The sequence below is a fragment of the Rhinolophus sinicus genome, chromosome 4 (assembly GCF_057876585.1).
Source record: "Rhinolophus sinicus isolate RSI-liver-muscle chromosome 4, RSI-T2T, whole genome shotgun sequence".
NCBI classification, from domain to species: domain Eukaryota; kingdom Metazoa; phylum Chordata; class Mammalia; order Chiroptera; family Rhinolophidae; genus Rhinolophus; species Rhinolophus sinicus.
In genome coordinates this window covers 71209567-71224522 of record NC_142504.1, presented here as the reverse complement: position 1 = coordinate 71224522, position 14956 = coordinate 71209567, and the positions used below count along the sequence as shown (strand labels likewise).

Genomic DNA, 14956 nt, shown 5'->3' with positions numbered 1-14956 from the left:
AGACTCAATTCGTCTAATTTTAAAATATCTTTCCTCCCCAGCTATCTGAGGTCCATGGCCACAGCAACTGCAAACCAACCTTTCAAATTAAAGAACCGCAACACAGTTAAAGAGTTCTAGGCTCCTCTGCTCTTTCCCCGACTCCCTTTTTTTTCCACAACTGTCTTTAATGAAAGCGGAGCCTCGAATTTAAAAGAGAGGAGAAAGAAGACTTTGTATCTACCCCTGGAGACAACTTCGTATGTTAACAATGACCGTGCTTTCCTAGCTGTTACCTAACTCCGCCTGACCTCATTTGAAACACACATCCACGTCTTTGCACACACACGCACACACTGGTAAGCCGGTCAAACGTAGACAAATCTGACTCTTCCCCAACTTGTAGCCACAGATAGAGCAAAGGGACCAAAGTCCTTCACCAGTAGCTCCAAAACAGACACTGCAACCGCCAGCGGCGCCGCAGTAGCAGCCACTCTGCTGCAGCCTTCAGAGTTTCAGGTCTAAATCCGTAAGGAGTATCGCTCTTCTGCCCTTCGTCCCACTACCTTGGGCTTTGCCCACTTCTCTCAGGAGCTTAGGAGGAACCGGGTCACTTTGCCACTTCTGCGGAGGGGGAAGTGGCAGTAAAGAAGATTCTCACCCAGGTAGCCCGAAGCCCAATGCTCTTTGTCCCATCTCTCCACCCTCCCGCCCACACAGGCGCCTATGCCGCTGGCGAAGGTGCCAGTTCTCAAGGTGCCTGAGCTCCGATGGGATGTGGAGGAACCAGATGGGAAAAGCAGCGGCGGGACGATGGCTGGAGATTGTTAGGACATATGAGGCGGGACCGGGGAGAAGGGCACAAGGGCACTCTCCCGCCCCTCACTCACAGACAGTAACTCCGAAACGCGCAGATGGGCCATCAGGTAAAGGCCTTTTCTCTCTATTCTCTCCCTTCTCTTCCCCGCTCCCAGCCTAGACACCTGGTGAAAAAGCAAGGTGCAGGTGTACCTGGAGCGAACACCATGATTTCCTCCAGCCGCTACGCCCGTAGGTAAAGAGAGACACACAGACGTAATGTGGGAGGAAGGCCAGGACTTGGGGGGGTCCGATGCAGTTGCGCACGCAGGGCGCCCGCCGGCTGCGGCCCGGGGTGGTCAGCACCTCGGACAGCTCTCCGCCAGGCGATCCCGGGGCCGCCGCTCCAGCTGCTGCGGCGCGCTCAGCCTCCACAATGCACTGCTCTGCCCCTGGCCACCGCGGCGGCTGGAGGAGGAGACGGAATCCTTGCTCAATTCATCCCTCATTCCTATGCCAGCTCAGCGTACGTAGCTGCTTAGAGAGCAAAGCACTTCTACCGCTTCCACCAGAGAAGGAAGGACGGAAGAGGAAGAGAGAAAAAGGTAATTGCCCGGCTTCCCGGCAGGGGGACAGCTAATTGCTACTAATTACCTGCTGTCGCTCGCCCCTGTGGATATTGAGCTGACATTTAAGATGGGTTTGCGAACCGCCCCCCTTTTTTAACTCAAAAAGCTTTACTCTCGAGGCTGACTCTGAGTTCTCCGAGTTGGGCTGGCTCTGAACAGAGGGGTGGGACCTCCAAGTTAATCGGCCCTTGAAGTCCAGGACTACTCTCTCGCTCCGAATGCTAGTCTTGTGCTAACGTCAGAAAGAGCGGGAGGGAAAGACAAGGTGACTGTGGAGGCGTCAGGAGGACGCCCCTATCAGGCCCGGCTCCCAGGCAGCCAATCCGGCTCTAAAAGCGCCCTAAGCCTGGAGGCCCTCAAGCTCGTCACTTTAGAGAAAGCAGGGCCGGACAGAGCAGAGGAAAGAGACCTCGATGAGGCTGGTCTCCACCGACAAACTCACACACCCTATGAAAGGATGAGCCAACAGAGGCCCCTTTAAGTATGAGAACAGACCTGAAACTCATCAAGAAACAGTGCTTCCCCTACGTTTACTCAACTGAAAATTATGCCCCCCCCACCGATGTACACCCGGTTCTACTCTAAGATACGGAGACATGCCCCACACTAACTTCATACTTCTAATCCACTGTTCATTTTAAAGCATTATCTAGTTCCCCTAAGAAATGCTTGTGCAGTGTGGACAGCCCACACTAAATGTTACCCAGCTTGAAATAAGTCCATCTGGGTTACACCCCAAAGCTAAAGTGGCATAGGATCCTCCAGCCTCAAGGCAGGTATCAGTTGGTTTTTGTTTAATCCTCTATTTCTCCAGTTGAATGGAGTTTTCCAAGAACAAAGGGTGATCACAGTCATCTCCAGTGTTTTATAGGGTTTCTTTGCACCTCTCTCTGGAAAATGTAGCTATTCTGAAAATACAATATTTCTTAATAATTTGGTTGGTGGCCATAAATTCTACACTCTTTTGGCAAATGTAAAGTATTCAAATAGCCGATTGGAACTGGTTTTGTTCAAAGCCTTCTGAGAGATTGAAAAATGCAAATAGTTTTACAGCTCTTGAACTACAGTTTGCATGGAGGCATATGGGCAGCCTCAACATAACACAATCAGTACTGCTCTTAGCACCTGGCTCAACATAGGCTGGAACAGATGGGGCCTGTCTCAGCAGCAACAAGATGCGAGTCAGCTGATGGGCAGGATGAAGTGTGGCCATGACAGGATGCAGTCCTCTCACTTCCCTAAGTTACACCAAAAGCCAGGGACCAATGATGTTTCATTCTGTCTTATTTGCTTTATCACTATGAGAAGTGTGAAACACTATTTGAAATAATCTTTGAATGACTGAAAGACTTCTTTCTTTTAACACACTCAGTAAGGCTCTTTTTTACAATCTTTTTCAATGGGCTTTATTCTCCTAATGCATAAACAATTACTCATGATTAAGTTCAAGAAAAAGCAATAGAGTGTAGGAAAAGAAAAAAGACCTGGAAACCAGTCATACCCAGGTATAACATCTTCACCATGTAGTAGTTATGTGATCTTGGATAAATTACTTCACTGTCTCATATGCAATATAAAGGTTAATGTAGCACCAAGGTTTGTTGTGAGGATTAAATGTGATAATGGATTAATGGATTAAGAGAGTACAACCTCAGTTAAAACCATCCAGAAAATTACTGACACCCTGGGAGTAGATGACACCCTATAAGAATGCAAACTAAATATGTTATATCAGTACTTCTTAAATATTAATATGCATGTGGGTCCCATGGAGATTTCGTGATAATACAGATTATGATTCAGGAGAGCAGGCTGGGGCCTGAAATTCTGCATTTCTGACAAGCTCCTCCCAGGTGATGTCCATGCCGCAGGTGCTGTTGGCCCACAGACTGTATTAGAGCAGCAAGGTATTAGATGCATCAGCATTTAAAAAGAAATTATTTACATCCCCTCCAACCTCAGAGCATGTCTTTCTAAATGTTATGAATTCCCACAGACTTCGAAGTTAGACCGAAGCCTAGGTGGTAGTAGGAAGAAAACTTGACTAAAAATGGTCCCAGAGCTCCTTTGATTATCCTGCTGTGGCAATAGGAGGTAATATGATCCAGTAAAAACCAATGCAACTGTTCAAGGACAAAAGAAAAAACTCTCTTCTCAGCCCCATGCTCAGCTCTTCTCTGCCCTTCTTCCTCCCATCATTTCTTCGTTTTCTCTACCCAACATACCACTGCTACCCAGCCAGAGGACAATATACTCCCAATCAAGTTTTTGCTTGTTTATATTTTAGTACAAGCAATTAATTTTATTCCTAATAAAGCCAAGGTGCTTTAATATTTTTATTTAGTTATTTCATCAGTAATTTTTATATTTAACAATATTGTCTCCAATTTTTATTTCTACTGGAGTTATTACGTTATTGGTTTAATTTAAATGCCCTAATTATGCTACTAGATTTTTTTATATCTTAATGTAATGATCAATTTAGTTACAGAATGCCTCAGAGGAAAGCAAAGATTTCTTTTTATCCTACCATATGATCTAGATTCTTTGATATATCATTTATGCAGTCTTACCCCACAGCTGAGGCTTAAGTTTCCAATATAGTTTCACTCTATCTCTGTTTAAACACCTCCACTCAAGGCAACTCACTCTCTACTCAAACAGTCCATTGCACTTTGAGATAGCCATCTATCAGAGAGGCAGCCACAACCACCACCACCACCACCTACCTTGTTCTAGAACCTTCATTTCTAGTCAATGATAGGAATAGTGATAGGAAGAAAGATAGTAAACAAGTTGGATTAGATGCCCCAACTATTTTGCTCTTGTACTGAGCTTATCAACCTGGGTACTCCTATGCCTACAGATACTTGAACAAAGTGATGGATGAACTGGAAGGCATGGGGCGGAGGGGGGGAAGTCACCTGATAGGACCAACTATTTCCTTGGAGAATTAGGAGAATATTTTATACAAAAATGAACATTGATATACTATGAAATAGTTATTTAAGTGACATATAAACATTAAATAGGAGTCTCCAAAGAAATTACCATAGGCAGATTAGGTCTATAATTCAGACTTCCTCATGTCCCTATCCATTCCCTCTAACATTCATTTATTCAACTTTATCTTTAGAGCTTTAACAAGTAGAAAAGTTTAAAAACCCATTCTGAAATATTTCCACTCTTTCCATTATTTGCAGCTCACCTTGTCTCCAGCCATACACGCTGACACTTCCCACTCCATACTCATTTTAAATGCATTATTTATCCAACTAACATTTTAAATAATTTTTAATATCTCTGAGGACAGTTGAAAATGATTAAAAAGGAACATTTTCTTTTTTTTACAGGTTCATCTTTGCAAACTGTTCTGCTTTGGAATTTTTTTCTTTTTTTAAATTTATTTCAATTACACTTGATATACAGTATTATGTTAGTTTCAAGTGTACAACATAGTGATTAGACATCTATATACCTTATGAAGTGATCATCCCAATAAGCCTCGTACACATACAATACCATATATACTTATTACAATATCATTGACTATATTCCCTGTGCTTTACATCCCCGTGACTATTTTTATAATTGACAATTTATACTTCTTAATTTCTTTCATCTTTTTCATCCATCTCCCCAACACCCCTCCTATCTAGTGACCATCAATTTGTTCTCTGTATCTATGAGTTTGTTTCTGTTTTGTTTGTTCATTTATTTTGTTTTTTAAATTCCACATATATATAAATGAAATAATATGGTATTTGTCTTTCTCTAAGTTATTTCACTTAGCACAACACCCTCTTGGTCCATCCACGTTATCACAAATGGCAAGACTTCATTCTTTTTTATGGCCAAGTAATATTCCATTATATATATATATATATATATATATATATATATATATATATATATATATATATATATGTATGTATGTATATGTACTGCTTCTTCTTTATCCACTCATCTGTCAATGAACACTTAGATTGCTTCCGTATTTTCTGTATTGTAAATAATGCTGTAATGAACATAGGGGTGCATATGTTTTTTCAAATTAGTGTTTTGGATTTCTTTGGATAAGTAGCCAGAAGTAGAATTGTGGGGTCATATAGTAGTTCTATTTTTAGTTTTTTGAGGAACCTTCATATGGCTTTCCACAATGGCTGCACCAGTTTACAGTCCGCCAACAGTACACAAAGGTTCCCTTTTCTCCACATCCTCGCCAATATTTGTTGTTTGTTGATTTCTTGATAATAGCCATTTTAAAAAGCATTTTCATTATGAAGTATTAAACCCTAATTGTTTCCAAAAGGCTTGGCTTATAGGTTTCAAATGATTACAGAAACGAAGTGCTGAAAATGAACTCTTTCCTTTCTTAACAGTTGCTAGAAGTCATTGAATTGGGCCTAATGAATGGCATAGAGGTGAATTAAGCAGAAATAAGAAAAGGAAAGAGACAATGTGGTATAAAGAGACATTAAAATAGAAAAACTGAATGAGAAAGCAGACATTGAAAAACTAATATCTGTGCTATCCAATTTGTAAAGACTTAAAGAGAGTGAGGTAAAAATACACAGTGAGGGTAAGGGGGATCAAATATATGGTGATGGAAGGAGAACTGACTCTGGGTGGTGAACACACAATGTGATATATAGATGATGTATTACAGAATTGTACACCTGAAATCTATGTAATTTTACTAACAATTGTCACACCCCAATAAATTTAAAAAATAAATTTGAAAAAAATACACAGTGAGAGGGGAATGACATACATTTTTAAAAAATGAAGGTAGAAGATGGAATAAAGGGTAAGGGCGCATAAAAATAATGACTATGCTACATTAAGAAAGGAAATGAGAAATATTAAAAGTATTTTTGTAGGCTTAAAGAGTACAGGACAATGTCTCTGTAGCTATGCCTTTTATGAAACAGTTTATGAATCCTGAAAGATGCTTTAAAAGGGACTCTGAAATAGCCATATTTTCTGAACAGGAATACCAGCAACAGTTCCTTATTGGAAAAAGTGCATTAGAGCAGTTAATATTTTATAGTATGTTTGTACAAAGTGAATTTTCCTTAAAAAAAAAAAAAAACTAACTTTGTTTGAAGATCTTTTTTTCCTGCCAAAGAGCTATGTATCTATGTTCATTTCTGTAAAATAAATAAATAAAAATGTTCTCCCAAATTACCAAATAAAATTGTTGATTTTACTATGTAACAGGAGAGGGAGAATCATCTGAGGACAACATTCAAATTAAAACAACTTGGTTAATTTTTAAGGATAAGGATAAAGCACTCAACATTCAATTCATCTTAAATTTTGAAGTATAAATATAGACAGTGCAAATCTTTATTCAATAAATTCTGAATGCATAAATCTATCTTTTATATATGTATAAGTTCTACACTATGTCACTTCAGAAGAGAAAAATCAATGAGAAAAAGACTGGCAGGAGAAGAGCTAAAGAAAGAAGTAAAAAGATAAGAAAGGATAATGGAATGGAAAAAGAAAACAGTCAGGAAATAGAAACAGAGCTCTCTAGGACGTGCACATATAAAGAGAGAAAGATATAAAAGACAGAAAACGCGGCATACTAAGAGACTCAAAAAAGATTTTCTTTTTCTTTTTTAACAAATGGAGAAAGGAAAAAAGAATGACAAACTCTTTTTTAAGTATAATGACAAAGAGGAGCGCCTCCATACAGTCCAAACTCAGAAACTGGGTGCTCTTCTCATATCCTGCTCACTTGAGCTGTACCCATGTTTGAGAATAAATTTAATCATTACCTTTAGAAATACTTATTAGTTTTTTAAACAATTGTTCAAAGCTCTTCATTTCTATTCTGAGGCATAGATCAGAATTAGGAGAGTCATAGTATACTACCCAGGGATTTTGGTATCAGAGAAGAATTATTCTTCAGACCATGGTAGCTAAGCTTATAGTTAATACTAACTCACTGATTACTTCTCAGCTTATTTTAAAAGCCAGAGGACAATGGGGGAGGTGGGTGGTAGAAGAGGGTAAACGGGGTCAAATGTATGGTGATGGAACGAAAATTGACTTTGGGTGGTGAACACGTAATGCAATCTATAGATGATGTGTTTCAGAATTGTACACTTGAAACCTATGTAATTTTACTAATCAATGTCACCTCAATAAATTTAATATTAATTAATTGATTGATTAATTAATTAATAACAGCTTGTAACATATGATTCTTTCAAACCTTAGAGTAGGCAAAAATTTCCTAGATAAGACACAAAAAGCATGGGTCATAAAAGAAAGTAATTAATAAATGGGACTTCATCAAAATTAAAATGTTTTGCTATCTGAAAAACACTGCTAAGAAAATGAAATGCAAACGACAGACAAGGAGAAAATATTCATAATATGTATATTTGACATATATAGCCACAATTCTTACAACTCAATAAGACAATAGCCCAACTAAAACTTGCCAAAATGTTTAAACAAATACTTCACAAGAGGAATGTATCCCTAATGGCCTATAAGCACATGAAGACTTCTCAGCATCATTAATCTCAGAGAAATATAAATTTAAACCACAGTGAGGTATCATTACGTACCCAGAAGAATGGGGGAAATCAGGATTGATAGTGTCAAGTGTTGATGAGATATAGGACCACTGGAACTCTCATACATTGCTGGTGGTAATGTAAAATATTACAACCATTTTGGAAAACAGTTTGATAGTTTCTTATAACATTAAACATATATTTACACTAAGATCCATCAATTCCACTCCTTGGTGGTTACCCAAGAGAAATGAAAACTGTGTCCACACAAAGACTTATGCATGAACATTGACAATAGCTTTATTCATCATAGCCAGAAAGTGTAAACACCCTCAAAGCCTACCAACATTGTATGGCTACATAAATTGTAACTTATGGAAGCAATACATAGATAAATCTCAAAAATGTATTGAGCAAAAGAAGCCAGACACAATAGGGTATGTACTGTATGATTTAATTTATATGAAATTCTACAAAAGGCTAAAGAAGCTATAGTGACAGAAAGCAGATCAGCAGTTGTCTAGAGCTTGGGGATATGGAGAGGTAGATTGAGATTGACTAAAAAGGGACACCAGTGAACTTTTTGGGATGATGGCATTGTTCTATATCTTTACTGTTATTGGTGGTTATATACTTATAATTAGTGCATTTTACTTTATGTAAATTATAGTGCTATAAAGTTGATCTAAAAATCATTAACAACTTAATATTTCTAATAAATAGAAATATGAGTGAGAATATCCTTAAAATGGGATATTTTGAAAGCTAGAAGTAGCTATAAAGTATGCTAACTCAATTTTTCCTAATTTTTAAAAATGTTTTATATCTGAAATAATTTTACATTTTCTATTCAGCACTTTTGAATTATTGTAATTAGCCAATATGAATGACTGAAGAATGAATAAATAGATATAAAATGTTGCAATTTATTTAAAAATAAGCATTACTCTCTGCTTCATTCATTTATTCAACAAGCATTTATTGATCAGGGGATCGATACTAAGAATAGTAATAGATACTGAAGATGCAGAGTCATGACACAGGTATGCTATCAACTAGCTTAGAGTCCAATGTAAAAAAAAGTGATGGGAAAAGGAGCCGGGGAAAGGAAGAGAGAGAGAACACTGAGACTCAGCTGAGGTCTGCAAATATTTATCTACAGAGGTGTCAGGTGGTGTGATCACATGAAATCAGGGTATAGATGTGTTAAAATATCTAAAAGAGGCCCAAGATGGAGTCACTCCTGCTAAGCACCCCCACATCAGCAAACCAAAGCTTACCTAAGTTTCCATGCTCAGTTCTCCCAGAAAAGGGAGGCGTAGATCAACCAATCAGTGTTTGCATGCTCAGCACAAGTTACCAGACCCAGCTCCAAGACTTCCCTCTCCTCCATTCCAGGAAAGTAACCCTGCTTTAATGGCCATTATAACTCCCTTGTTCCCCGTCACTTTGTTCTATAAAAATCTCTCACTCATTACAGTTCTTCAGAGGTTCTTTCTGTCTGTTAGATTGTATGCTCCCCTATTCATGAATCACTGAATAAAGCCAGTGACATCTCTTCAAAATTTATGACTGCTGGATTTTTCCTTCAACAGATGAGAATGCCACTAAACCAATGGGATCCAAGTTGGGGAGGAAAAGAAATTAAGCGATGAGGAACTCTCTAAGGAGCAAGAAAATAAGAGGTCCTTCTGGACTAGAAGTTGTGAGGTTGAAAGACTAGCTCCACAAACACAAAGAAGAAAGCTGGCAAAACTGCAGGCGGGATTTCTGAGTGTAAGGTTTCAGCGGTGGAGCCCTTCCGGACAACAAGGTCTTGAAAGTGCTCCTGTAAGAGACTGCTAACAATTAGCAGAGAGGAAGTGAAAGAACTGAGAGTGGAGTGCCAGGGCTGTAGCAGTCATCCTGGATGGTGGGTGGACCAAGAGGTGAAGATAATCAACCACACAGCTTGGCTTCTGTCAGTGGTGTTGGGGGGGTGGGGGGGGTGAATAGTTAGAAATACTGAGATGTTGCCAGGTAAATATAAGGAGAAAATAACTTAAAGGCTTTCAATAAGTTAATAATGCTTAAGTGGCATAATAACATTTGGAAATTGAAACTGATGGTTTTCTTAGTAAAAGATTTTTACACCACTTTATGAAACAATAGTAGACATTAGGCTAAATGTTCATATTTGAATTTTAAAATTAGAGCTTTGAAATGCAAAGCAGAGAGTAAAGTATTGAAAGCCAAGGCTTTTGATTAATTCCAACAGCAGAGGGGAAAAAGGTTTTTCCGAGTCCTAGCCTCAAGCTTAAATTGATGAGTTAGTGACAAAAGTCAGAAAAAGCATAGCCTATATTTCCACCCCAAAAGAAATATTTTGCATTTATTTTCTTGAAAAACTCATTCTGGACTTGGGAGGAAAAGGGTATTCTTTTTTTCTTTTTTAAAACAGGAATAGAGAACAGTAGATTTAGCAGGGCCTCCAAAAAAGGAGACCATGTCCAATGGCTTTGTCCCAACCCTGGTCAGTCCATGGAGAGGTGGAGCCTCAAAGGGGAAATGACTGTGAGTCCAGATGAATTTGGAGAAATCGAAAACCTTAATCTGACTTCTAAGGAAAGAGTGGAGATAGTGTTAAGGAAAGAATGTCCATCCTAAGAAAATGTCTTGTAATAGTTTATTTGAGCCAAACTGACATCAATTTCCAGGAAGTAAAATCTCAACAGGTTAAGAAAATGCTTCAGAAAATGGCAGTTTTGCAGCTTATTCTGTACATTAGAATCAAAGAAGGAGAAATAAGGAGGGTGACATTCATTGGTGTTAGACTAGGGAGGCGGGAGAAAGCAAAGCAGGGAAATGTCTGAGATTGGATAAAATGCAAAACGGGAGATATGTGCTTCTTTTAAGTTGATGGTACAGGATAGCACATAGAGATGGTACGTAGGTGGAATTAGGAGAACAATGTGGTCTCAGGCTCTGATGCTAGTGGTTGTGCCTTCAAGGGGTCTGGAAAACAAAATCACTCTGACATTTCAAAGGTATGTTATCTTTGATGTACAAAGACAATAGACAATTTCAAAGGTAAAGACTGACCTTTGTCAAGGAAGCTACAGGCCTAGCACATGACTACTCACCATGACCCACTTTTAGTTAGGAATTTTTACGTTCAGACCACCCGATATGGTTACTTTTGGTCTCTGATTTGTAAGGCCCACCGTGTGGGGCTCCCCTAAGCTTCTCAGGTTTACTATGTGGACCCTTTTTATCCATTTTAACCAAGCTGTTAAAATTACTAACATGATAAAGGTTGCGGCATGAGGAAAGATTCATTGTTTGTTCTAACTAGCCTGGGAACTTAAACTTTTTTGAACTTTCCAGTCCTGCATCAATGCCTGGATATATATCTAGACTTCCAGGTAACCCTTTAATTACCTCATGAAGGACTCACATATACATCCACCTGACATTCATTATCCATTAGCCACCTGATATGACAAGACCTCCTGGCATCCATCATCCTGACTGTCTGACATCTGTCCTGGACCAATCCTAAGGCTAAGAATGCAGGACTCATAATTCTCAAGAATGTACATTTTACTATAAGAATTTTAACTTTTCTTTCTTCTTTAGAACACTTCTGGGTTTTTTCCTTTCTGTGTTCCCACTTTGCAAACTCCAAGACACTTGAATAAATCTCTATCATTTACTTCTAGCCAAGCCTCCAGATTCCTTTTGAGTTTGTTCAATATTTCCAAGGGTATATATAGCCCAGAAAGACCTCTAGCCTCATGAAAATTTCCAGGCCAATGCTAGAGGAATAAAATACCAATAGCAGAGTGAGTTGTCTGGTCAGATAAACTTGAGTGCTACCTTCTAGTAGGCCCTTCCAAACCCCAGAGAACTCTCATATACATGGGAGGGTTTGGACATGTAGCCAGGACCAGTCTTGAGGTTAGAATAAGGAAGGCCAGAGGGACCAGAGGCCATGGTGAGAGGTGGCAATCTAAGATGATGGATCAGAGATCAAGTTACCCAAGCAAATAACAGACAAAGTCACATATCAGTAACTGCCAAAGCACAGCAAGTATCTGCAAACTGGATACCTCACCTCCTTGAGTTTAGACACAGCCTCAGGGGAAAGGTGCAAACTAAAATCCTGTATCAGTACTTAAAATCTTAAATTTTACTAAGAGGCTTCTGAAATGACTGAATAATCAATCAATCATTTTGACTGAGTCTGCCTAGAAGTTACTAAATTAAGTTTTCTGCTTTCAGACAAAATGATAAAAATATTAATATTAGTTATAAAAATATCTTTTTCACCCCTATCTGAGGGTGTGGCCTTTGAATCTCTACCAACCTCACTAACATTTTTGAGTGCTTGTTTGGTACATTCACACAGCAGTTCTGGCTGCCTGAAAAGCTATTCCTTACCCTAACCCTAACCCTCTCATCCAAATCTAAGTTTGAATATTATTCCTCAGAGAGGATTTTTCTATCTAAACTTATTACGTCCAACCCCCACCACTAGACACACACACACACACCATCACACCATCACACCATCACACCATTTATTCTGTACCAGGGTCCCAGATTCATTTCCTTCCTGTCATTTTCTTCAATTTGCTATTTCATAGTTATTTCTCTGTTTACCTGTTTAATGGTTAATTACCTGTTTAGTACTGCACTGTTATACCCCATTATTTCCATAAGGTCAGAAACTGTGTCTGTTTCATTAGCACAATATTCACAGTGCCTAGCACGGTCTTAGCTATATGCAGCCATGCATTAAACATATGTTGAATGGCTATGCCAAGCTCTATCTAAATTCTTTACCTGAATTTATTTTATTTAATCTCGAGGTAGATGCTGCTATTACTTTGGTTCTAAAGACAAGGAAAATGAGGCAGAGAAAGGTAAAGTAACTTTGCAAAAGTAACACAGCTAAGTAAGTAGTAGAGCCAGGATTTAAACTCAAGTAGAAAGGGAGGGAAAAAACAAAAACAACAAAAAAAAACTAAGTATGACTGACTACAGATCTTATTCTCTTACCTCCTGCATAACATTTTCTCTTTTTATAAACACAGAAGAAAATGGCCTGGGCCATACCATCCCTGCGGTACTAGGACAATGACCAATGAACCCACCCAAAACCAAGACACCAGGAAGTGGACGAAAAACAGGTTCTACTTCTTGGATGGGGGAACTATTCAGTCCAAGAATGTAGAGGAGTTTGTTGACAACACAATAGAGATTTCAGATGTCACCTGACGTGTACTTGAGGAGAGACTACATAGATCAAGGATGATTTGGGGCTATGTTTGATTCAGGGATAAAAAAGCATAGCTTAAAAAACAAACCACTGAATGATCTTTTTTTTTTTTTTTTAATTACCATACTGCAATAGCTACCCTTTCCCCTTTCCCAAACCTTAGAACTTCCTGATCCTGAGGCTCATGAATGAGGTGAGGGGTGGGCTAAGGCAGGGGATCTTAGACACACTTCATTCAAAACTTTGTCATCTTTCCTCCCATTTACACATTCTCCTGTAATCTTACCCTCTCTCAACTGGTGGCGGCATCTTTCATCTCTGCTAGAAGTCTACAAGTGACCCTTAACTTGGCTGACTTTACCTTCTAAATATTTCTTAAATTTACCAGCTACTTTACATTCCTATTACCCCTGCCCTAATCAAACCCTTGTTATGTTTCATATGAACTACTATAATAGCGTTTGTAACTGGTCCCATGTTTTCATATTCATCTGCTTATTTATATTAATAATCTGCTTTATATTCATCTCTTTCACAGCCATGCAATTTCATCTTCAGAATCGGAAAGCAGTCATAGGCAGTGTAAATAAATAGGTGTGGATTTGTTTCAATAAAACTTTATTTACAAAATCAGGTGGTGGGCTAGATTAACTCTTTATTTACCACATACTTACCAGAGTTGTCTGTAGAGAATGCAACATTAACTATGTAATTATGTCACCCCTCTCCAAAGAAAAAACTAAAAATTTTGATAATGCCACATTGTCTACAGGATAAAAGATCCAAATAACTTCTAAATATGTACTATACATTTGATCTGACCTCCACCTATTGTCTAACTTTGTATCTCACCATTCACTGCCTTGTACTAAATGTTCCTGCAAAACTACACTGTATCTAGTTTCCTGCACACACATGTTCCCAGTCTGATATCTTTATTCATGTTCTTCCTCATGCCTGGAAGGACCTTCTCATATTTCCTCTCCACTTGGCTAATTCCTACTTATTCTCCCAGAAAAAAACCCAGGCCTCCATCTGGAAGCTTTCCATAATCCACACAGGATTAGTTGCCCTCACTTGTCTCACAAGAATCCCTATGTTTATCTTTATCATTGTTAGTACTACACTGGATTGTAATTATCTACTTATTTCCCTCAGTAACTATGAGATGCTCATCAGAAGTTTTTCTATGTCTTATTCACTTTTCAGTCCAACGCCCAGAATTTTCATAGCACATAGTAGAAACTATACACATTTTTAAATGTTTATGGAACAAATAAATGTTTGAATGAGTACAATGAATTGGTTTGGTTTAAAAAAAGAGTTTATATCCAGTCAAGACGGTAGAGTAGGTAAATGCGGTGTTTGCCACCTTTCATGACCACATCAAAATTACAACTAAACTACAGAACAACCATCATTGAGCACTGCCTGAAGTCTAGCTAAACCAAAGTCCTACAACTAAGGACATACAGTAGAAGCCACCTAGAAACTGGTAGGAGGGACAGAGACATGGAACAGGCTGGTGACACACTTGCAAGTGGTAGTTAAACTCAGGAGGGATATCTTGGCTGTGGAGGCAACCCTGGGAGGAGCAAGGGATTCCAGCACCTCACCAGGCTCCCCATCCCAGGGTTTCCAGTGCCAAGGAGAGATGTCCCATGACTTCTGGCTATGAAAAACAGAACAGTGGAGATGGTGGCTGAGTGAGACAGAGGGTGGCTGCAGTCCCAGGCACTCCTCTTAAA

The 14956-nt window shown here is 38.9% G+C and overlaps 1 protein-coding gene and 1 long non-coding RNA gene across 5 annotated transcripts in view; one reads left to right on the top strand and one right to left on the bottom strand.

Annotated features, from left to right (window-relative positions):
* AKAIN1 (A-kinase anchor inhibitor 1) overlaps positions 1-14956 on the bottom strand; it is a 106810-nt gene that overhangs the window by 58066 nt on the left and 33788 nt on the right. The window contains exon 1 of one of the 4 annotated variants that reach the window (XM_019755768.3): positions 1432-1736. The exons of 2 other annotated variants lie outside the window; for them this stretch is intronic. In XM_019755768.3, coding sequence (XP_019611327.1) covers positions 1432-1468 — 37 coding nt within the window. In that variant the 5' untranslated portion in view covers positions 1469-1736. Of the gene's footprint in view, positions 1-990; positions 1360-1431; positions 1737-14956 lie in introns of those variants that run through there. One more of the 4 variants, XM_019755770.3, reaches the window with a different exon arrangement.
* Positions 1257-14956, top strand: part of LOC148758401 (uncharacterized) — a 30118-nt gene continuing 16418 nt past the window's right edge. The window contains exon 1 of the long non-coding RNA XR_016021145.1: positions 1257-1382. This is a non-coding gene — a long non-coding RNA (uncharacterized LOC148758401). The remainder of the gene's footprint in view (positions 1383-14956) is intronic.